The following is a 24,471-nucleotide window of genomic DNA, read 5'->3' on the forward strand; positions in this document are numbered from 1 at the left end:
AGATTAACAGTACCAATTGGAGGAAATAATATATTACAATAATTTTCAAGATGCACTGACGGGATTGGATATTTACCTGGATCTATCCCCAAAGGATAACCAAACTGACTGGGTATTTCCCAAACTGTAATGAGGAAAAAAGGGTTTTGAGCATGACAGAATACAATTAATTGTTATTCTGCAAAAAATGCCAAGTTTCCCAGCCTGCACCAACTGCTTTGATAAGTCCTCATCTTATGAACCATCTCTTGAACATACTTCAAGTGAATTGAGGTCATCTGGTCCAAGGCAGAAAAGGACTGCGCCAAACAAAAAACACCATTCAGGGATATGTGATTCTGATCCAGTCTACAAGCAAAAGAAAAAGAAGCTAAATTCTCATTTCAAGAAATCCATACTGCATAAGAACATAACTGATTAGGCTCTAGGAAACTGGCAGCGATTCACTCACCCTCCCCATTCATTCCCAACTCTAAACTTTCTGGCTATTAAAAAGGTAAAGGTGCAAGCACCAAGTCCTTACCAACCCATGGGGAGACGTCGCATCATGACATTTTTACAGCAGCCTTTTTATGGGGTGGTTTGCCATTGCCTTCCCTAGTCATCTATACTTTACCCCCAGCAAGCTAGGCACTCATTTTACTGACCTTGGAAGGATGGAAAGCTGAATCATCCTTGAGCTGGCTACCAGAACCCAGCTTCCACCAGGATCGAACAAAGGTCTTGAGCAGAGCTTGGACTGCAGCACTGCAGCTTACCACAGGGCTCTTCTCTGACTATTAGACACAGGTAAAAAACCCCAAACCCTGACCTGGACAGTCTAGGCTAGTCCAATCTTGTCAGATCTCAGAAGTTAAGTGAGGTCAGCCTTGATTACTACTGCGGTAAGAGACCACAAAGGAAGTCTGGGGTTGCTGTACAAAGCATAACAGTTCATGTAAAAATATTCACATCTGTTGGCCACACAAACTGTGCCTGGAGGTGAAGGCTGGAGCTGTGACTCACAAAAGGTCATACTGGAATAAATTTCATCCATCTTTCAGGTGCCACTGGAAGACTTTTGCTTTATTTTGTTACAGCAGAGTAACAAAACTACCCCCTTGTAATGAGCAGGGACTTATAGGACTTTTAGGACTTTGGTACTTTTTTGCCATCAAGTGGAAATCCCATAGGATTTTTAAGGCAGTGGTTATCCATTGTCTTTCTCTTCATAGTGGCCCTGGACTTCCTTGATGGTTTCCCCCATCTAAAGCCATTTTTCCACTGACCTTACTCCGGAGCGACGTCCCTCTTCACCGCGCAGCGTCTGCGCGGATTTCCCACCAACTGCTGCGCACAACCAGGAAGAGCTGCGGCTTTTGCATCGCAGATGTAAACTGGTTTTTAGTGGTTTACATCTGCGACGCAAAAGCCGTGGCACTTCCTGGTTGTGCACAGCAGTTGGTGGGAAATCCACGCAGACGCTGCGCGGTGAAGAGAGACGTCGCTCCAGAGTAAGGTCAGTGGGAAAACGGCCTAAGTGTTGTCAATTTGCAACAGACTTTTGGTGACCCCAGCAAGGGGCCTTCAAGTCAAGTGAGAAGCAGAGGCGGCTTGCCATGGCCTTTCCTCCACAGAAACTTCTTTGGAGGTCTCCCATCCAAGAACCAACCCTGTTTAGCTTCTGAGATTTGATAAGATTGGGCCCCACCTTGTTGCCTTCCTTCCAATTTCAGTCTCAAGACATCATGAAACATCCAAGCAGGATCTTCACTTACATTAAGGAACGTAATGCCTTCATATCTGGGAGAAGTTCGGCCACTTTCAAAACTCCTGCGTCTCCCAGAGAATTATCTGACAAACTGCAATTTTAAAAAGATATTATTGTTATTATTGGTGGTGGTGTTATTATTATTACTACAGAAGGAATTCATATGCATATTAGGCCACACTCCCTGACATCACCATTGTTTCTACAGCAGGATGTCATTTACATATTAGACCACACCCAGTGACACCAAGCCAGCGAAAGCTGCATTCCTGCGTGTTCCTGCTCAAAAAAAGCCACCACCACTCCTCTAGTGTTCAAGTGCAGGCTCCCTACATGAAGATGAATTAGTTAAGGAACCCAATGATGCATTACTTTAGTGAATGAATCAAATGATGCGTCATTCTCATGTTCCATCCTCTAGAAGCTAAATCTGGGAAAGGGGTAGATAGTATGTGGAGCTGCTGTGTTAGATCATAAATTCCATTTGGCCCAGAATAGTCAGGGGCACCAAGGGGTAATATTCTTCTTCTATGAAATCATTTCTGCTTTTCCCATTGCTACCCCATAGCTCACAACGCCCACCCCCGCCATGCACTATTCAAATTAAGCCAATACGGCAACCACTTCAGGAACGTGGACAAGGGCATTGACCAGTAGGATTTGTGTTTGGCAGGCAGTTCCCACCTTGAAGCAGCCACCACCACAGGGAATGGAGGACTGGTAAGCTGTGAGCCTCCCTGAGCTGTGAGCCCCAGGCCAGGGATTGAAGGAAAGGGCCCACATCTTGTCCAACAACCCCTCCGGCTTCTGCACTCTGAGCCCAGGAAAAGAGCAAGTTGGCCACAGCAGAATAGAGTGAGTTTACTCCTTTTCCTCCATGACTAGCTTGCTCTCCTCTAGAAGCCATGGCAAACTCCCTCATTCTTGTCTGAATTGCTGTGGGTGTTTTGTGGGATTGCACCAGGGGTAGAGGGAGGGGAGGGACGGTGGCTCAGTGGTAGAGCATCTGCTTGGGAAGCAGAAGGTCCCAGGTTCAAACCCTGGCATCTCCAAAAAAGGGTCCAGGCAAATAGGTGTGAAAAACCTCAGCTTGAGACCCTGGAGAGCCGCTGCCAGTCTGAGAAGACAATACTGACTTTGATGGACCAAGGGTCTGATTCAGTATAAGGCAGCTTCATATGTTCATATGTTCTAGCAGGAGCTCCTTTGCATATTAGGCCACACAGCCCTGATGTAGCCAAGAGCTTACAAAAAAGAGCCTTGTAAGCTCTTGGAGGATTGGTGACATCAGCGGTGTGTGGCCTAGTATGCAAAGGAGTTCCTGCTAGAATTCCACCCCTGAATGATGCACAGGAAACACTATAGTCCTGCAGCTCTTTGCACTGATGATCATTGTAAATGCTGCTCTCAGCAAGCCACAGAGTGAGTTCTACTGGTCTATGTGCATAGACACGGTATTGTACAAATGCTATCAATATTTTTACATCCAAAGCATAGACCAGGGGTGGCCAAGGGTAGCTCTCCAGATGTTTTTTTGCCTACAGCTCCCATCAGCCCCAGCCAGCATGGCCAATGGCTGGGGCTGATGGGAGTTGTAGGCAAAAAACATCTGGAGAGCTACCCTTAGCCACCCCTGGCATAGACACATGCAGAACCTACAGGTATGGGCTTGATTCCACACTCTTGTCATGCACAAGTTTGGATCCTAAGTAGCACAAACAGAGTTGTAACATGAAGGCAACTTCTCTGCTTCCTCCCTCCCACTGCAGCTTTGTGTGCCTGCTGAAATTGTGATCTGCAGATTAGTACGTACACACACACACATACACAACATGTTGGATTTAATTTCAAGAAAAGAAACAAAGAAAGCTTACTCCAACTCAGTTACACTGCAACACCTCAGTGCCAAGCACAGGTTCTTCAGATCTTCACCATGAAAACAGTTGCCCGTCAAGCTAAAACCAAATGAAGATCAATTTAATCCCTAAAGTGTAATACAAAATTAGCAGCTCTTGCTGTTCTGATGGGCATTTTAAAAGCCCAAATTAAATTAAGACCATTTTAAACCCATTCCCCACTCCTAACTTAGCCACCTGCCAAATCTTTCCCCATCCCTGCGTTTCTTCAGAATTGCAAAGTTTCTTGCTAAAACATAGCATGCAAAATTATTTTTCTTCATTTCTGGACCTCCCCAGATAGTTTTATGCTTCCCCAGTTTCAATTTCATTTCAATCACATGTTTATTTATTTTATTTTATTTCTATCCCGCCCTCCCTGCAGAGGCTCAGGGCAGCTCACAACATAAAAACTTCACAGTAGGAAAAGCAATACATCCTCTAAAATAGTACACTCAATAAAATTACACATTCAATAATTAAAATCAGCATTTCATTTCATGTGATACTAAGATCTAAATATTGTATCATTCCATTTTTCAGTGTAACAGTCTTCCATCTACTATATAGGCTCCATGTTAATTAAAGGCCAGCTGGAAGAGGGTGGTTTTGCAGGCCCTGCGGAACTGGCCAAGATTCCGCAAGGCCTGCACTTTCTCTGGCAGTTAGTTCCACCAGTGGGGGGCAGCGATCAAAAAGGCCCTTTTCCTGGTGACTTTATTTAGAATTTATTGATTTATTAGATCAGTATCCCATCTTTCCATTAGCATATTCAGGGCTACTAACACAATACTACAAATGAATTCGTGGGAATGGAAAGTCTCAGCCAGCTTATGGTAACTATGTTGGGTTTTCAAGGCAAGAGATGAACAGAGGTGGTTTGGCATCACCTGCCCCTACATCACAACCCTGGACTTCTTTGGTGATCTCCCATCCACATACTGACCATTTTCGCACACAGCTTACCTCGCAGTCACAATCCTGTTCCCTCCACAGCATCTGGTCGGATTTCCCACCATCTGCACTGAAGTTACAGGAAGTGCCGCAGCTTTTGCATAGCAAACGTAAACCACTAAAACCCAGTTTACGTTTGCTATGCAAAAGCCGCGGCACTTCCTGTAACTCCGGTGCAGATGGTGGGAAATCTGACAGACGCTGCGGAGGGAACAGGATTGTGACTGCGAGGTAAGCTGTGTGTGAAAACAGTAACTAATTAGGGCTGAGCCTGTTTAGCTTCTGAGATCTGGTGAGATCAGGCATTAAATTCAATAGGAACACTACAGTTGATCCCAAACTTTACTAAATTGCAGTTGATCCCAAACTTTACTAAATTGCAAACTAGCCTAACATTGGCAGGGAGATCAAGGTACCCAGTTCCTGCTGCCACAGTCCTCAATTCAAGATCTTTGGGGCCTTAAGAGCCTCACTGGTCTTTAACAAACTATTGATGTCCATATACCATATTTTTCTTGATGTTGCCAATATCTGTCCTTTATCAGTGCTGAACTGATCATCATTCAAAGAGTAACTCCTGCAGCAATGACAAACGAAAAGTATTACTCAGTGGTGAGGGGAAAAGAATCAAATGTACAATGGGCTATAACTGAATAGCAGTGGCAAAAAACAAACAAACCCAGTGCCATTATAGATTATATTAAATTGATCTGCTGAAATTTAAGGTTCATGCAGCAATTCATCAGCCAATCTCTATGTCCAGCTATTCTACTCCAAAAGCCAGGGACCCAAGATAGCTTAAAAGTAAAAATTGAGACTTAAATACACACAAATATCGAGAGTAGCAAGAATTACAGAACAACAGCACATATGAATGAGAATAGTTAATTAACAACACAACCAGTCAATTTACAGCCTTGAAAGCCCCTCATGGAATGTGGAAACAGGTCTAATATTTTAAACATGATGGAGATAATTGGGAAGTGATTTTATTTTCCTGAAAATAAGCTTACATTTTTTCTACCCTAGAGAAAGCACTGAAAGAAGTAGTTATGCAAAGTTACGTACTAAAATCCTGGGGAAACTTGAAAGGATTAGTGCGTATTGACTAGTACCAGTGTCAACATCCATTCACTCTTCCCTACTCCTAAGGCAGTTCCACAATTGTTATTAAAAGGCTCATAATTTTTGTAGGGTGAAATCTAAAATATATGCATATAAAGGCATATGAATGACATCAAAATACACATTAAAATGACAACTTGCACAAAGCATGATGTAACGTACTCAGTGAAGAGACATGCAGAAGGCAACATACTTTATTCAAAGGTACATCACAGAACAGGCAACGCAGGCCGGGACCCGCTTTATATACACTCAGCCCGGAACGGCCCCCCAGCTGGCCCAGACCAATCCTGGCCAGTCAAACTTCCCGCCACAGATCTTGATTGGTGGAGTACTTTTGCACGCTGCGCTGAGTGACCAGGGGATTCCCCCTGGTCGCCTCTGCTGCACGGCCGCGCGGTGCTTTACTAAAGCACAATACACTACACATGAGTAGACAAGGCACATGTAAGGCAATTTCAGAAATGTTGACTGTTGAGCAGGAGTCAGGAGTAAAGGGTCTTTGGAAAGAATTTTTTACAGTAGTTCTGCAGTGGAATTAACTGCCTAGGGAGGTGGTGTGAGCTCCCTTTCACTTACAGTCTTCAACAGTGGCTGGACAAACATTTGTAAGAGATGCTTTAGGGCTGATCCTGCACTGACTACAGAATTTGACTAGATGGCCTGTATGGCTCCTTCTAATTCTATGATTCTATGGTGAATAGACACATAAGCCTGGCTGCAGACTTCACCCTCTGTTGTTTTTTGATGTTAAAGTTCAAAAGGGATGTGAACATTTTAGAAGAGGTTGAGAAAAAACCTAGGAGAATTCAGAAATACCTTAAATATGTTCAGAAAGGAAATTCTGTTTGTCTAGAGATGAACAGAGCACTGTCCTCAGGGAATTGTTGTTTTTTTAAAGCAGTAGCATATGCAAGCATAAGAAAAGGTGGCAAAAGGATTGATATGCCACTTTTCAGTTTTCCTGTCCTTCAAGGATTGTGGTTGAATTGCACCCATGATGTCCACCACATGGTTCAGAGGCACCACAAGGAAACACCAGGAAATTCTAACAGAACATTGGAAATGTAATTCTTAATTTAGTAGAAAATGAGCAAATGAATTTATTGTATTTTAGATCCCTGCTTTCAAAATGCAAAGGCCTTTCCCCGCCCTTAAATGAGGAGGTTTGGTGCATTTTGCAGCTACTGCAAATCACAAATGTTTCTTTTCAAGTAAATATACCAAGCAGGAAATGTCAGAAGCATGTTGCCATAGACTAAGGGGAAAAAATGTACTTTAATCAATTCTCTGTACCTGGAACGAGAGGAACGAGCAACCACTCTGTTATCCAGTGTCAATACTGCAGTTTTCTGATGAAGACTAGAGAAAAGAGAGAAGGATTTTGTAGAACATCAAACTGAGTTTAATAATGAAACTGTTACAAACACAATGTACATGTTTCCAATTAATGACTAGCACTGAAGGATTGTTTCCATTCCCTAGTTCCATGCAGAAGTTCTATGAGGGATGAGATGCTTGTGGAGCAAGATGGTGTCCACTGATACCACCTCTTTACTGTGTCCAGCCTCCATGCACTGAAGGGGGTCATTTGCACAGAGGCTGTTGTTGCCAACCTCCAGGAGATCTGCTATTACAATTGATCTCCAGAAGGCCAAGATAATTCCACTGGAGAAAACGGCTGCTTTAGAGAGCAAACTCTATGCCAGGGGTGGCCAATGGTAGCTCTCCAGATGTTTTTTGCCTACCACTCCCATCAGCCCCAGTCAGCATGGCTGATGGCTGGAGCTGATGGGAGTGGTAGGCAAAAAACATCAGGAGAGCTACCATTGGCCACCCCTGCTCTATGCTATGGTGTGATACTCTACTGAGGTCCCTCCCCTCTCCAAACCCTGCTTTCCCTAGCTCCACTCACAAAATCTCAATGTACTTCCCAACCCAGAGCTGGCAACCCTAAAAGCAGCCCATGCATGCACAGTGAAAGCAGGCTGGGTGCGTACAGAGATTCTCTAAAGCAGTTATAAACACAAGTCATAGGCATCACTGGGGATGTGCAGAGGCTGGATGCAGTGAGGGGTCAGATTAGAATGATCCTAACTTCTCCTCTGCACACACAGCTTCAGCCTTGATTGAACATCCTGACAAATCTCCTCTTTATGCAGGGATCCACAATGGGTCACTCACTCATGGACACACTGGCACCCACCCACACATTTCCTGGTGCCCACTGGTGCTTTTTTTGAGCAGGAACACACAAAAATGCAATTCTGGCTGCCTTGGTGCCAGGGGTGTGGCCTAATATGCAAAGGAGTTTCTGCTGGCCTTTTTCTAAAAAAAAAAAAGTCCTGTGCCCACCAAGTGTTTTTACAAAGTGAGTGTGGCCAGGTGGGGTTGTTGTCCAACATGGCTTCTATTGGTGACTGGAGATCTGATCACCTGATCAGACTAAAACTATATTGTTTCAGCGGCAGCTACCATCTTAGTGTTGGTTTTATTCTCTCCCACTCCTCCTTCCAAGGTTATTTTTTAAATTTCTTTCCTTCGCTACTGCACTTCCGCTTCCTCTGTGTGTGTGGCTCAGGCTCAGCCTCCTGTGGCAGTCATTTTGTTGTTGGCTCTGCCTCTCATGGTGGCCATTTTGTGGCTAACTCTACTTCCTCGAATTGCCATTTTATGGACACACCCACTATCTTATGTCAGAATTCCAAAGGTGCCCATAGTTTCAAAAAGCCCAGGGACCGCTGTTTTTGGTAGTGCTCTTCTGGAGGTGTTGGAACTGCAGCCATTTAGTTTTAACATAAATTATGATGGAAGAGAAGGATGATGCAGATGCAAGGGCTCTTTGCCACAAACACATTGGTACTGGGTGGAGGGCAAGACACAGCAGAACTAGCAAATCCTTCTCACTTGCTCTTATGTGATTATCTCTTTAGCACACAGAATGCTAATCTTAGGAACTTCTGTCCTGCTAGCTGCTCCCTTCTTTTCTCTTTCCCTCTCTGACCTGCAAGTGTAATGCAATTCTTTTAACTCCCTCTAGTGGATTAAGAGTTACACAAGGACAACATGCACCCTCTCCTTGTTAGATAGAGAGTTAGCTTATCTCACCTTCCTTATCACAGTGTGGTTTTCTGTAGCAATAAAGGATATCCTTTCATTTCTTGAAATGAGAAACCTCATAGGTTTTATCTTAAGGCAGACTCCCCCCTGCTTGCACAGAGGCAATTCAAATTAACAAATTATCAGTAGACCAGACATTTCCAGGATTCTTTAAAATGTATAGTATGGCTTCTATTCTCTAATTAATATTCACCATACTAAATTTTAATTACATGATACAGGATAATTAAGATTAAACAGGACAGAATGGTCAACTGGAAACAATTTGCAGGGACTCGATGTGGGGGACAGAAGAGAGACCACTCCAAGCTCTCCATGCATGAATTTTCTACAAAGCAGTATAATCTCAGCCTCCTTAGCCAAACCAAATAGTGATACATGGCCCAGTGTTAATAGAAATTATCCTGTTTCCCCATGGGACTGTCCATGTCAACAGTCAATTAGTCAGTCAGGAGAGTAACTTGCACTGCATAAATTATTCTGGCCTCCACTGCCTCACCCCTTTTCTGACTTAGCTATTTAATTGCTATGGGGGTGTCTGCCCACTGCCCTTTCAATCTCAGACATTTTATGGACCTCTTGGCCATCTGGATTTGTTAATTAGTGTATTGCAGAATTGTTTTATTTATTTAGTAAATTTATATTCCACCCTACCCCTCGAACAGGCTCAGGGTGGATTACAACATAATCAACACTTAAAACATTACCAATAAAAGCAATATATTAAAACAGACAGAAATCTCCTGGTTCAGAGCAGGCGACAGAAAGGTATCAGTTTAAAACAGTTTCCAGCTGGCCAATTAATGATGTCGTTTTTCATGCGGGCCGTTCAAGATAAGATACTTCAGCAAGGGAGTCCAATTTAGTTTAATTTGGATGCCTGGAGTCCTGGAGGAACAGCTCTGTCTTACAGGCCCTGTGAAAAGGTAGCAGATCTGGAGGCCCTAATCTCCAATGGGAGCATGTTCTACCAGGCCGGGGCCAGGGCAGAAAAAGCCTTGGCCCTGGTTGAGGCCAGATGGACTTCCTTAGGGCCAGGGACAACCAGGAGATGTTGATTTTCTGAGCATAAAGCCTGTTGGGGCACATACGGGGAGAGGTGCCAGATAAGTCGGTCCCAGGCCACAAAGGGCTTTGAAGATCAATATCAGAACCTTGAAATTACTCCAGTACGCAATAGGTAGCCAATGCAAGTGACATAACGCTGGCCAAACACCCACCTGTACTGGCAGTGCCATCAGCACTTAGATCTTGTCAAGGAACCCTAAGGGTACATCTGCACGATGGATTTAAATTGGTTTGATAAACATTCCCTCCATCCAAAGAATCCTGGGAGCTGTAGTTCTATGAAAAAGGATCTCTGCCAGAAAGTCTTCCGGATTCCTCACTATATGACATTTCCCAGGACTTTTTTTTTTTCGGTAACTCACCCAATTAATCTGGTATAAATTCAGAATATATTTTTGGGTTGCCCACATTACGTCTTCTGCTGATATGGTTGAAGATGACACCTAGAGATCTCCTGCTACTACAACTGATTTCCAAATGACCAATAACAGTTCCCCTAGAAAAAATGGCCACTTTGGAGGGTGGACTCTATGTCATTATATCCTACTGAAGTCCCTCCCCTACCCAAATCCCATCCTCCTTACCCCCCCCCCCAAAAAAATCTCCAGGTATTTTCTAACTTGGAGCTTGTAACCCTACGCAAGAGATGAGCCGGGAGGAGAGTTCTGGGTAGGAATGAAATGAGGAAAGCAGTGGCCCCCTTCCCAATTCACCACACTGCCTCCTTTAATTTAACCTCTGCTTTTATATTGTAGGGCGCACCATGACAAACTGAAAAAAAAATACAAGGGTACTTAAGAGAGAAGGACAGTTTTTTGGTCAAATTTAGGCCTACCTGGCTTCAAGCGTCTCGATATTTGGACAAATTGTCATTGAATGCAGGAGACAGAAAATGCTCTTCAGAGACAACTGGTTGTTATTTAAACTGTCAGAAAACCAATCCAGACATAGACAAGTTACCTTCATAAGAACACCCATGTGAATATATCACTGTAACACTAAATTATTGGGAATCTTAGCAGCATTAAGAAAGAGGTCATAGCTCAACAGTGAAGCTCTGGCTTTGCATGCAAAAGGTCTCAGGTTCTGTCTCCTAGATTTCAAGTCACTGGGGATGGGAAAAGCCCCTCTGTGCCAGAGACCTTGTAGGCATTACTGGAGTAGGAAGACCAATCATATGATCAACGGTAAGGCAACTTCCTTATTTAATTTGGTTTTTATCTCACCTTTTGTCCAAGCAGCCCTAGGGGCGATACCTGGCTCCCCACTCCTCCAGTTACTCCATAGAGCAACCTTGAGAGGTAGGCTAGGTTTAAATAAGAGAAAACGGCTTTGCATAAATTTTGCTGTTTTGTAGAATTTCATTTTGAGCACAGATGGCAGAATTAAAAATTATTATTAGCATTATTTACACTCTTTTATATAACTCAAGGTGAGTTACAAGTATGATTTAAAAAAAAAACTCCCAGTTAACCATCAGTAAATGGATTGCATAGTAAGATAATACCACACAATCAGTGGGTGCATTCACATAACCATTTTGACCTGACATGGCCATCTCTCGCTTCCAAATCAAATGGGCACGATCAAAGGTGCACATCTGACTCCCATGCCCCATTCGTCACTACCTGTGCTAAAATGACTCCCACATGGGAGAGCCAGTTTGATATAGTGGTTAAGTGTGCGGGCGCTTATCTGGGAGAACCGGGTTGGATTCCCCACTCCTCCACTTGCAGCTGCTGGAATGGCCTTGGGTCAGCCATAGCTCTCGCAGTTGTCCTTGAAAGAACAGCTTCTGAGAGAGCTCTCTCGGCTCCACCCATTTCACAAGGTGTCTGTTGCGGGGAGGAAGATAAAGGAGATTGTAAGCCACTCTGAGACTCTGATTAAGAGAGAAGGGTGGTGTATAAATCTGCTGTCTTCTTCTTCTTAAACAGCCATCGGCAAACTCCAGTGGCCACTTCAGTGAAGTGCTTCCATGGTGGGTTTCCAGCCATCTGATCGCCCCAGCACACCATGGAAACACATGAGAAGTATGATCGTTCCACTCTGTTTCTGGTGCATCCTTAAAAAAAACGCACTCCAACATGAGCTTCAGCACCCCCATAGAATGCAGCCAAGAGTGCATGCACACTTGTCTGCTTTTGTGCACACACAAAATGGAACTTAAGAAAAAAACAACCAACCCAGCCACAGGTCTGTGGTTGTGGCACATTAGCAATGCGAACAAACAACCATGTGCCCATGACACTGGCTTAGGAGGTGGTGTCTGATTGACAGAAACCACCCCAAATTCAAGTGGCTTATTTAAAGGTGAGGTACTGCCGCAGCAACCTGCCTATCTGACTGCACCCAATGAGCCAATTGCAAGAAATGGTAACATCTGAATCTGCAAAGAATTTGCTATTGCAAATTGTTGGAGTATGTAAAGGTCTCTAGTATGACAAATAAAGCAGAGAATGGGCATGCATAAGTCCCAAAACAAATAACTAGCAAAATTCTTACTTCATCAGGCCAGTAATGGAAATTTTGGACAGCTTCTTCACCAGTTCTCTGCATCCTTCATCTCCAAGATTGTTACCTGACAAACTGACATGTTTTCCAGATTAGTGATATGGCCAATCCAAATTTCTGCCTTCTATTACCAGTAAGTTAATTAAACAAATGGGTGGGGGGAGCACTCACTCAATTTCAGACAGGTGGGAACAGCTCCTGAGAATTCTGGCAATCTGTGTAGCATGTTGGGGAGACAGTCGGCAGTCCTGAAGTCTGTAGGCAATATACATCAAGAAAAAAGAAGTCAAAGATTAACATTATAACAGGACTTGCAGGTCTAAAGATTCATGGGGAGAAGAGTTTTTGTGGGGACAGTCCATTAGGCATTGCCTAGCTGGGTCTTCCTGGGGGAGTGGGGTAGGACTGACAACTCCCACTTTGGAATTTCCTGGATATTTGTGGGTGGAGCCTGTGGAGGTTGTACTCTGGGGTGTGGGATGGCATGATATAATGCCATAGAGTCCATCCTCTAAAACAGCAATTTTCTCCAAGGAAACTGATCTCTGTTGTCTGGAGTAAGGATGGGCACGAACCTGGAAAAAGGAGGTTCTCAAAGGTTCATGGTTTGTGGAGTCTCATGAACCATGACGAACCACCCCCGGTTCCCTATAAATGGCTTTTGCAAGCCGCAGCGCTGCGGCATGACTCACAAGTGAACCGAGAAGGCATTTAAATGCCTTCCCAGTTCACTCGCTGAGTTGTGCCACCACAGTGGCATGACAGCAAGTCAACTAAGACGGGATTTAAACCCCTTCTCAGTTCACTTGTGACCTTGGAAGCAGAGGGGAGTGAAATCGACAGATTAAATGGCTGTCAGCTGTCTTAACATAACAGCTGATTGGCAGACCCTCTGTGTTGTTAGGTATAATGACCAGTACCTATTTAACCAGTCAGTTTTGCTTTTTACCCCCCTCCACTTCCAAGCAGGGGGAAGTGAAACTGGCCCCTGAAATGGCTCCCACGCTTCAGCATCTTAGCATACTTGACACATTTCTAATATGAACATGTTAAACCTTAAGGAGAATATTCAAGCTGCAATTCTGAATGCACCTTTCTCAGAGTAAGCCCTATCATATAACCTGGAGACTTACTTCTGAGTAGGTCTGCTTAGAATTGCTGCCTCAGAACTTTTTGTTCCATTTTATAATGAGTTGATGTTGAAATCCATCTGAACCATTTACCTAAACTGCTTTAAATAATTTGACTCTTTAACAACCATCTGAACTTTTGAACCAAACAGAGATTTAGATCAGCAAACAAAAATATATAGTTTTAGGTTACTTCATAATGTAGCAGTTAGCACAAATCTAAATGAATGTTTACCGTAATATTAACGACTGGCCTCGAGGAACAGTTTCATCTTCATTTATCCCCAAGCTTTGTGACCTGAAATCAACAGTGTAATTATTTTTACTGTCTTGATATTCCACTATATTGCTTAATTATGGCAATAATGCCACACGTAGCAAATATTCTCCATTTTCCTCACATGATAAAGCATATATGATAAAGTACGCTGACTGGGTAAAAAACATCCTTGAGTCATGCTATAGAAATGAAATTCCTAGACATCATAAATGACTGTACACTGAAGCAGTTAGTCATACAGCCAACCAGAGGTGTAGTGATCTTGGTTCTGAGTGGGTCTCAGGACCTGATGAGAGATGTAGAGGTTGTTACACCAGTTGGGAACACTGAACACAATTCTATTAAGTTCAGCATTCAGGTCAATGGAAAGTCCAAAACTATAAGATTTTATTTCACAAAAGAGAACTTTACAAAAATGAGAATAATAAAAAGGAAGCTGAAGGGGGAACACAACAGTCAAATCCCCAGAGTGGGGAGTAGGTTGCTAGAAGTCTCAAGACAGGCAAAAAACCCCAAACAAACCATTTTTATATATAGATATCAGGAGCAGGAAGCCAGCCAGAAAAGCAGTGTGGCCTTTGGATGACAAAGGAATCAAGGGATTGCTAAGGGATCATGGGGAGATAGCAGAGAAGCTCAATGACTTTTTTTGCTTTTGTGTACCCTATGGAAAGTGTGGGCACGTACCCATGCCACACCCCCTATTTTCTGGAAGGGAGTCTGAAGAACTGAGCCAAATTGAGGTGAACAGAGATGAAGTTCTAGATCTACTGGGGAAATTAAAACCAATAAGGCTACAGGACCTGATGCCATACACCTGAGAGTTCTTACGGAACTCAGATATAAGGTAGTTGATCTACTAACCCGTATATGTACTTTATCAGTAAATGCACTGGCTGTACCAAAAGACTGTAAAGTAGAAATTGTTACATCAATTTTCAAAAAGGGATCCTGAGGGGAACCAGGAAATTACAAGCTGGCCAGCCTAATGGCTGTCCCAGGCAAATTGGTAGAAACTGTCATCAAGATAGTATTGTTAGGCACATAGAGGGACAAAGCCTGCTGAGGGAAATTCAGCATGGTTTCTGCGAGGGGAAGTCCTATCTCACCAGTCTTTTGAAGTTCTTTGAGAAAGTGAACAGCATATAGGCAACAGTGACCCAATAGACTTTGAAAAGTCTCTTTACAAGGAACCTAACCAAAGACTTCTGAATAAACTTAGCAATCATGGGAAAAGTGGACAAGTTCTCTTACAGATTAAAAGTAGGCATCAATGGACAGTTCTCACTATGGAGGTAAGTAAGCAATTCTCACAATGGAGAGAAGTAAGGATAGAAGAAGAAGAAGAAGAAGAAGAAGAAGAAGAAGAAGAAGAAGAAGAAAAAGAAGAAGAAGAAGAAGAAGAAGAAGAAGAAGAAGAAAAAGAAGAAGAAGAAGAAGAAGAAGAAGAAGAAGAAGAAGAAGAAGAAGAAGAAGATATTGGATTTATATCCCGCCCTCCACTCCGAAGAGTCTCAGAGCGGCTCACAATCTCCTTTACCTTCCTCCCCCACAACAGACACCCTGTGAGGTGGGTGAGGCTGGAGAGGGCTCTCACAGCAGCTGCCCTTTCAAGGACAACCTCTGCCAGAGCTATGGCTGACCCAAGGCCATTCCAGCAGGTGCAAGTGGAGGAGTGGGGAATCAAACCTGGTTCTCCCAGATAAGAGTCCGCACACTTAACCACTACACCAAACTGGCTCTCCCAGTTTGGGCTGGTACTAGGTATTTGGGCTGGTACTATTTTTTATTCATAAATGATCTGGAACTAGAGGCATGTAGTGTAGTGGCCAAGTCTGCAGATGACACAAAATTATTCAGGATGGTGAAAACCAAAGCTAATTGAAGAGCTCCAACAGGACCTCTACAAACTGGGTGAGTGGGTGACAATGTGGCAATGAAGATCAGTGTTGCTAAGTGTAAGGTGATGCGCATTGGGACAAAGAAGCCAAGCTTCAAGTAAAGGCTAATGGGGTCTGAACTTGCTGAGACAAAAGATCTTCAGGTCACAGCGGATAGCTGAAGGAAAGTGTCTACCCAATGTGCAAAATTTAAGTTAGGAATTATTAGGGAAGAGACTGAAAATAAAATGGCCAATACTGTAATGCCCCCATATAGATCTGTGGTGTGGCCTTATTTGGAATACTGTGTATAGTTCTGGTCACCATGACCGGTTCCACACTTGGCATTTGCCTCCCTTTCTATGTGGGGCTCTTCACTACCAGTAGCTGCAGGTCTGTTTCCTGGATTCTGTATTCCAATCTGGTTTTCTGCCCCATATAAAACTGATTCTGCATCACCTTCCAACCCTCCCTTTTCTCCCTCCCACCCCCCCTTTTTAAACATATGCATGATCACAATACAATGCAATGGCGGCAAGGGAAGGGAACTGCCTAATGGCAGTCACTGTTCTCTGTTCCTTCATCCTCCCACAATTCATTTGTCCTTATTCTAATGTTCCCGCATCTTTGTATGCCAATTCCAATTTGTCAGTACATAGCAACTCTCCCACTCATTGGCTAGCATCACTTTTTGAGACTGTGTGGATTCTCTAACACTGTCATGAGAATTTGAACCATGCTATGCCTGCACCAATACAAGATTCCTCCTCTCCCAGATAAAATGGCGGGGGCAGCCATTCAACGGGAGACAGAGAGTGAGAGTAAGAAATTACATACAGTATCAAATGAGAATGCCACACTTTTGCTCACAGTAATTACAGTAACAACAAAGCTTTAGCCAAGCCCTCCCCCAGTATTTACTGCCCTTTCCAGCCCAGATCTGGCAAACCACAAAATGGTGGAATGCTTTATACTCTAATAACATTGAAAGAACTATGGAGGAACAGTCATGGCAGGCAGGAACTCATCTTGGAGGGGTCAAACACAGAAACTGTGTAAAAAAAATCATTGTAGAAGTCACATGCATTAAGGAAAATATGAGGGGATGTGGTTTAAGAAGCACAGGCTCTAAATTTTGATGCCTCGTCACATTATAACACAAATAGCTTGTTGTTTTTTTAAAAAAAATAAAACATGCAAGGCAGAGCTCTTTACTGTTCATTGTCTGTGGTGGATGAGGAAGACTGGTCCCACAGCAGTGAATGATGTCAAGGGCTATGAGGGAGCAAGGGCATGGAAAGAGGTGGACATGTCATGCTATTTACAAAGCTTATCCACAAATTGTACAAGTTTCACACACAAAAATGACAAATCCAAGTGCAAGGAAAGGAAAACTTCTATAAAAAACGCCAAGATGAAGATGCAGGGGAAACTAAGATGAGATGCGGGTCAAACTGCAGCACCACAGAAACTAGTGGGAAATTGAAAGGTAGAGACGAGGAAACCAGAAGACCGAGGGTAGAACAAATGCTACTGCGGAATCAGTCCATATTTTAAAAAATGCATTGCAGAGCTGTATCAAGACAATTCGGAGGTGGAGCACCTTCCTTATGAGGAAAGGCTAAAAAGTCTGGGACTTTACACTTTAGAAATTAGATGAATAAGGAGAGACATGATAGAAGTTTATAAAATTATGCATGGTGTAGAAAGAGTTGACAAAGAGAATTTTTTTTCCTTCTCCCAAAATACTAGAACTCAAGAGCATCCAATGAAGTTGATGGGCAATAGGTTCAGGATGGACATTAAAAAAAACTATTTTTACACAGATAGTGATTATAATGTGGAATTTGCTGCCAGAGGATGTAGTGATGGCCATAGGAATAAACTGCTTTAAATGGGGATTCAATAGATTCATAGAGGATAAGTCTATCAACAGCTAGCCATAGTGACTGAGGGTGAACCTCATCCAAGAGTCAGGAGGCAACATCAGAAGGCCTTGGCCTTGTTTTTAGCCATGAAGAACTGGTTGGCCACTGTGTGTGAGAGGATGCTGGACTAGATGAACCACTGGTCTGATCCAGCAGGGCTCTTCTGATGTTCTTACAGTGGGAAAATGGCTGCTGTGTGGACAGAACCAGGAAAATCTAGACTTTCCTGCCCACTTAGTAGTCTTCCAGTCTTTGTTGTGATATTTCCCAAAATGCTGTAGTAAAGCAGGTTTGGTAAAGATCACAGAAAAGGGAAATGAGGGAGATGCCAGAAAACTAAAAAATGCTGGGGGGAAAAACCTGATTCTCAGTAGCATCTAGGCAGGAACAAATAACACCTGCAGAATTTCTTGCCTTTCCACAGAACACTTCTGTGCAAAATTTGACTTCATAGCATGTCTATAGGAAGTTCAGTCAAAACAGAGAGATGTACAATCCCACAGCGAGGGTTCCCAACCTCCCAGGAATTACAACTCATCTCCAATCTTTAGAGATCAGTTCCCCTAGAGAAAATGGGTGCTTTCCAGGGTGGATTCTATAACATTAGTAGTCTTCCAGTCTTTGTTGCGATATTTCCCAAAATGCTGTAGTAAAGCAGGTTTGGTAAAGATCACAGAAAAGGGAAATGAGGGAGATGCCAGAAAACTAAAAAATGCTGGGGGGAAAAACCTGATTCTCAGTAGCATCTAGGCAGGAACAAATAACACCTGCAGAATTTCTTGCCTTTCCACAGAACACTTCTGTGCAAAATTTGACTTCATAGCATGTCTATAGGAAGTTCAGTCAAAACAGAGAGATGTACAATCCCACAGCGAGGGTTCCCAACCTCCAGGAATTACAACTCATCTCCAATCTTTAGAGATCAGTTCCCCTAGAGAAAATGGGTGCTTTCCAGGGTGGATTCTATAACATTATACTTCACTGAGGTCTGTCCCCTCCCAAACCTCTCTCCCCACAAGCTGCACCCCAAATCTACAGGAGTTGGCAAGCCAGGAGCACTGTAGGATGGCCCTGTGGACATGTCATTGTGATCTAATCAGAATACTGATGATGTGTTGTCTTCTATTATGATGTATTTATTGTTCTCTAGTAGGGAGAGGGCAGCAGAGCAGCGCCTCAGTGCAGGTGGACAAGGTTGTGGGATAGTAAAGCAGGGACTCGAAAGGAGATGACTCCTGCCAGATAGTGGAAACTCTCAAAGATGGAAAAGTCTGGCTGACCCAAGACATTCTCTGCTGCACCATGAGATCTGATAGGTGTGCCCCAAAATCCTTGTCGATCAGGATTAGCACTCAAAGGAATTCAAGTCTTAGGAGGAGTGATACATCCGGATTATCAGGGCAAGTTACAAATAATCCTGCATAATACTAGTCCACAAACTTTAAATTGTCAAGCAGGACAACGTCTTGTACAATTAATCTGGGAACAACTAAGTACACTTGTCATCCAGAAAGTAACTGATCCAGGGCCACTAATGTCGAGAGGGGAAAAAGGGTTCGGATCTTCGGACACCTAATTGATCCCAGGGCAGAAGGTACGGGTTCAATCAGACTGGAGAAATACTGAGTGAAGGACCAGGAGGTATGTATTGGGTAGCCATAACTGATGCTACTTTTCCTATTGTTTAGATGTAGCAAAATTAAGTTGCAAAGAATAACACATTTCTGTGTACCTCTTTCAGATGACAGAGTGCCTTAGTTCAGTGTGTTAACATCTCTGTGTGGGTGGTGGTGGTGGTTATTGTAATAGAACACAGGAAAGAATGGATAAATCACCAAGATATGGATTATAGTGGAATATGCAGAAGACCTTTATATATCGAGGAGATAGAATTGATGATTTACTCATTCTAACCTGCGTGTTTCCATCTGACAACACAATGCCACAAGGAGTTAATACTTCTAGCCTGTGGTATCTTTGGCCCTTTCTCCATTCAGCTTTGCTCCAGATCTAGTGAGCACTGAATCTGCCTGCTACAAACTTGCATTATTCAAAATGCTTTTACATTTAAAAATTTGTTCCTCACCTTTTGCAGAGTTTTACTTCCATATCTGCAAAAGAAGGAAGAAAGTCTGCAGGTTCGCACCCCTGCCAGAGGCTAGAGGTTCAATTCAGCTGTCTTTCAAGATTGCCTGGTCATTGGGGGGGGGGCCATGCTGACGCACCATCCAGCTGCTTTTGCCTTGAAGGTGAGAGCAGCTGGGCAGGGCATATTGTCCTCTGAGCTGGGCTTTCCTTGTGAGGGAAACCGTACTCTACTCGGAAGAGAGCACACGCCAATGCACCTCTGAGCAGCACACCTAATGACTTCCTGAATCAGTGCTCTTGCAAGCGAACACTGAAATGTGAGATGGAGGAGTTTGAAAATTCAGAGGGAAAGTTCTACAATCACGACCTTAGATCCGAATGCTCAGGAAAACCGTTCAAAAGTACTCTTGAAAACTGCAGGGCTAATCCAGGATGAGAGTTTTCAGTGCCCATTCAACTAAGTGAGTGCAGAAGACTTACGAAAATGCAAAGCAAGACAGAAGTGATGGCAATTTGCAATGTAGATGATTACTTTTAAATACACACAAAGACAGAATTTTCTGCCAAGTGTAAAAACACCCTTTGTTTTACCTGGTGCTGGAATGCTGCAGGAGGGGTTTCCTCTCCGTATGGAAAACAAGTCCCCGCTGGACTTAATTGTTTAATGAGTTAGTTGAGATAAATGAGTTTTATGTTTGTGAAGAAGAAAAGAAAGGAAGAGAGACAAAGGAGATGTGTACAAACGTACAGGATTGACCCATTGTTGATAACTGCATGCATGGGTATCCTTGTTGTTATTCTTGAGTCACTTTATTATGATTTAGTTAACAAAAACTGCTTTCTCTCACAAGCTAGTCCTTGCTTGTTGAAATCCAAAATGAACGTTTAGAAAAATGGGCATTCCATGGTGGCTTGCTGACAACTGAAGAGATGAGTAAAAAGCTTTTGAAACGAATACTTTGCGAGAAAGGTCGGGGAAGGGGGACAGAATGGAAAGAAGATGAAAATCAGAGGTGGAGAAAAAGGTGGGAAACTTGAAGGTACACATCAGTGAGAAAAGAAATTAAGAAGCACACAAGGACTTGTCCAAGATATTTTGGTGACTACGAAAAACTTCTCCTGAAGATATATCGTAACAGAACTGAGAATTAAGAAAAAGAGGGCCAGTGAAAGTGAGGTGGACATCAAAACTGAAAAATAAAAACTGAAAGAGAACAAAAAATAAAGATCAAAAAAAGTGACAGAAAAAAGAAAGTAACACAAAAGTATACAAGAAGAGTGAAAAGGGAAAAGAAAAGCAAGCAAAATGATGACTGTACAAAAACACTAAAGAGGAGGAGGAGGAGGAGGAGAAGAAGCAGCCTTCACCTGGGTTGCCCAGGCAAGCCAAATCATGTCAGGTTTTTTCAATAATAGCAGGGTGGACTGCGCTTTGTACTTTCAAGGGAAAGCTCCTTAAAGTACTGTATTTTTCGGTCCATTGGACGCTCTGGACCATAAGATGCAGGTGCCCGGCTGGCAGACAAGGGCAAGATCGCTCCCTCTGCCCCCACCGCAAATCCAGCACTTCGCAGGGAGCGATCTCGCTGCTTGTCTCCCAGCCAGGAATGCAGGCGCTGGCGTGCTTCCCCGCGCCTGCGTGCCTAGCTGGGAGACAAGCAGCGAGATTGCTCCCTGCGAAGTGCTGGGTTTGCTGTGGGGGCGGAGGGAGCGATCTCGCCGCTTGTCTCCAGCCAGGCACGCAGGAATGGAAAAAGCATGCCACCCCCTCCGCGAAACCAGCGCTTCGCGAAGCGCTGGGTTTGCGGAGGGGGGGGTGCTTCCTCTGTGCCTGGCTTCAGCTTGCTGCTTATAGCAAGGGCTGGGATCGGAGGTAGCCAAGCCTCCGATCCCAGCCCTTGCTATAAGCAGCAGCTGAAGCCAGGCAGACAGGCACAGAGGAAGCACACACCCCTCCGCAAACCCAGCGCTTCGCAAGCGCCGGCAATGGAGGGGGCGGCGTGCTTTCTCCCTGCCTGTTTGCATGGCTTCAGCACTGATGCTTAAAGCAAGCGCTGGGATCGGAGGGCAGAGGGAGCGATCCTGGCACTTGCTGTGAGCGTCAGAGCTGGAGCCAGGCAGGAAGGCGCGGGGAAGCGCCGGGACAGAGGCAGCGGATCACCCGCCCCCCCAGGAAGGTACGTATGGTACCTTCGCTCCATAAGACGCACACACTCTTCCCCCCACTTTTTTTGGGGGGAAAGTGAGTCTTATGGTGCGAAAAAATACAGTACCTAGTTGAAAGGTCAGAGGCAGGCTCTATTCAGCCACCTCTCTAAATCTCCACCAGAACCTAATTACAGGTGATTCTTCACAGGGAAAGATGACTTCCAGGTTCAGACAAATAAATACACACACACAAACAGAAACATATATACAAACATAACATTAAGTCAATAAAAACTGAAGAAGGAAGAAGAAGAAGAAGAAGAGAAGAAGACATGACTTGGATAGTGCACGTAAGTATGATTGCGTCTGACCTTTGCAGCGAAGTCATCAGCGCTCAACATCACTTCACACACATTAACACATACTGTACAAAAACTCTAAAGAAGCAGAACAGGAAGAAGAAGAAGAAGAAGAACAGGAAGCAGAAGAAGAAGCAGAACAGGAAGAAGAAGAAGAAGAAGAAGAAGAAGAAGAAGAAGAAGAAGAAGAAGAAGAAGAAGAAGAAGAAGAAGAAGAAGACATGACTTGGATTGTGCACGTAAGTATGATTGCGTCTGACCTTTGCAGCGAAGTCATCAGCGCTCAACATCACTTTACACACATTAACACATACTGTACAAAAATCTCTAAAGAAGCAGAACAGGAAGAAGAAGAAGAAGAAGAACAGGAAGCAGAAGAAGAAGCAGAAGAAGAAGCAGAACAGGAAGAAGAAGAAGAAGAAGAAGAAGAAGAAGAAGAAGAAGAAGAAGAAGAAGAAGAAGAAGAAGAAGAAGACATGACTTGGATAGTGCACGTAAGTATGATTGCGTCTGACCTTTGCAGCGAAGTCATCTGCGCTCAACATCACTTTACACACATTAACACATACTGTAAAAAATCTCTAAAGAAGCAGAACAGGAAGAAGAAGAACAGGAAGAAGAAGAAGATGAAGAAGAAGAAGAAGAAGAAGAAGAAGAAGAAGAAGAAGAAGAAGAAGAAGAAGAAGAAGAAGAAGACGACGCTTGGGTAGTGCACGTAAGTATGATTGCGTCTGACTTTTGCAGCGAAGTCATCAGCGCTCAACATCACTTTACACACATTAACACATACTGTACAAAAACACTAAAAAAGCAGAACAGGAAGAAGAGGAAGAAGGAGAAGAAGAAGAAGAAGAAGAAGAAGAAGAAGAAGAAGAAGAAGAAGAAGAAGAAGAAGAAGAAGAAGAAGAAGAAGAAGAAGACGACGACGCTTGGGTAGTGCACGTAAGTATGATTGCGTCTGACTTTTGCAGCGAAGTCATCAGCGCTCAACATCACTTTACACACATTAACACATACTGTACAAAAACACTAAAAAAGCAGAACAGGAAGAAGAGGAAGAAGGAGAAGGAGGAGGAGGAGGAGGAGGAGGAGGAGGAGGAGGAGGAGGAGAAGAAGAAGAAGAAGAAGAAGAAGAAGAAGAAGAAGAAGAAGAAGAAGAAGAAGAAGAAGAAGAAGAAGAAGAAGAAGAAGAAGACATGACTTGGATTGTGCACGTAAGTATGATTGCGTCTGACCTTTGCAGCGAAGTCATCAGCGCTCAACATCACTTTACACACATTAACACATACTGTACAAAAACACTAAAAAAGCAGAACAGGAAGAAGAGGAAGAAGGAGAAGGAGGAGGAGGAGGAGGAGGAGGAGGAGGAGGAGGAGAAGAAGAAGAAGAAGAAGAAGAAGAAGAAGAAGAAGAAGAAGAAGAAGAAGAAGAAGAAGAAGAAGAAGAAGAAGAAGACGACGACATGACTTGGATTGTGCACGTAAGTATGATTGCGTCTGACCTTTGCAGCGAAGTCATCAGCGCTCAACATCACTTTACACACATTAACACATACTGTACAAAAACTCTAAAGAAGCAGAACAGGAAGAAGAAGAAGAAGAAGAACAGGAAGCAGAAGAAGAAGAAGCAGAACAGGAAGAAGAAGAAGAAGAAGAAGAAGAAGAAGAAGAAGAAGAAGAAGAAGAAGAAGACATGACTTGGATAGTGCACGTAAGTATGATTGCGTCTGACCTTTGCAGCGAAGTCATCTGCGCTCAACATCACTTTACACACATTAACACATACTGTAAAAAATCTCTAAAGAAGCAGAACAGGAAGAAGAAGAACAGGAAGAAGAAGAAGATGAAGAAGAAGAAGAAGAAGAAGAAGAAGAAGAAGAAGAAGAAGACGACGCTTGGGTAGTGCACGTAAGTATGATTGCGTCTGACTTTTGCAGCGAAGTCATCAGCGCTCAACATCACTTTACACACATTAACACATACTGTACAAAAACACTAAAAAAGCAGAACAGGAAGAAGAGGAAGAAGGAGAAGGAGGAGGAGGAGGAGGAGGAGGAGGAGAAGAAGAAGAAGAAGAAGAAGAAGAAGAAGAAGAAGAAGAAGAAGAAGAAGAAGAAGAAGAAGAAGAAGAAGAAGAAGAAGAAGAAGACATGACTTGGATTGTGCACGTAAGTATGATTGCGTCTGACCTTTGCAGCGAAGTCATCAGCGCTCAACATCACTTTACACACAT

General features: G+C 43.5%; 1 protein-coding gene across 1 annotated transcript in view; it reads right to left on the reverse strand.

Moving 5' to 3' along the window:
• The window catches only part of NLRC5 (NLR family CARD domain containing 5), a 92,528-nt gene that overhangs the window by 45,761 nt on the left and 22,296 nt on the right, over window positions 1-24,471 (reverse strand). Inside the window, exons 10-19 of the mRNA XM_060254223.1 lie at window positions 13,792-13,854; window positions 12,598-12,681; window positions 12,418-12,501; window positions 10,748-10,837; window positions 7,021-7,086; window positions 5,105-5,176; window positions 3,625-3,705; window positions 1,758-1,841; window positions 259-348; window positions 77-124 (exon numbers count right to left, since the gene is read on the reverse strand). Coding sequence (XP_060110206.1) covers window positions 77-124; window positions 259-348; window positions 1,758-1,841; window positions 3,625-3,705; window positions 5,105-5,176; window positions 7,021-7,086; window positions 10,748-10,837; window positions 12,418-12,501; window positions 12,598-12,681; window positions 13,792-13,854 — 762 coding nt within the window. The remainder of the gene's footprint in view (window positions 1-76; window positions 125-258; window positions 349-1,757; window positions 1,842-3,624; window positions 3,706-5,104; window positions 5,177-7,020; window positions 7,087-10,747; window positions 10,838-12,417; window positions 12,502-12,597; window positions 12,682-13,791; window positions 13,855-24,471) is intronic.

This window comes from Heteronotia binoei, chromosome 14 (assembly GCF_032191835.1).
Source record: "Heteronotia binoei isolate CCM8104 ecotype False Entrance Well chromosome 14, APGP_CSIRO_Hbin_v1, whole genome shotgun sequence".
Classification (NCBI taxonomy): Eukaryota; Metazoa; Chordata; class Lepidosauria; order Squamata; family Gekkonidae; genus Heteronotia; species Heteronotia binoei.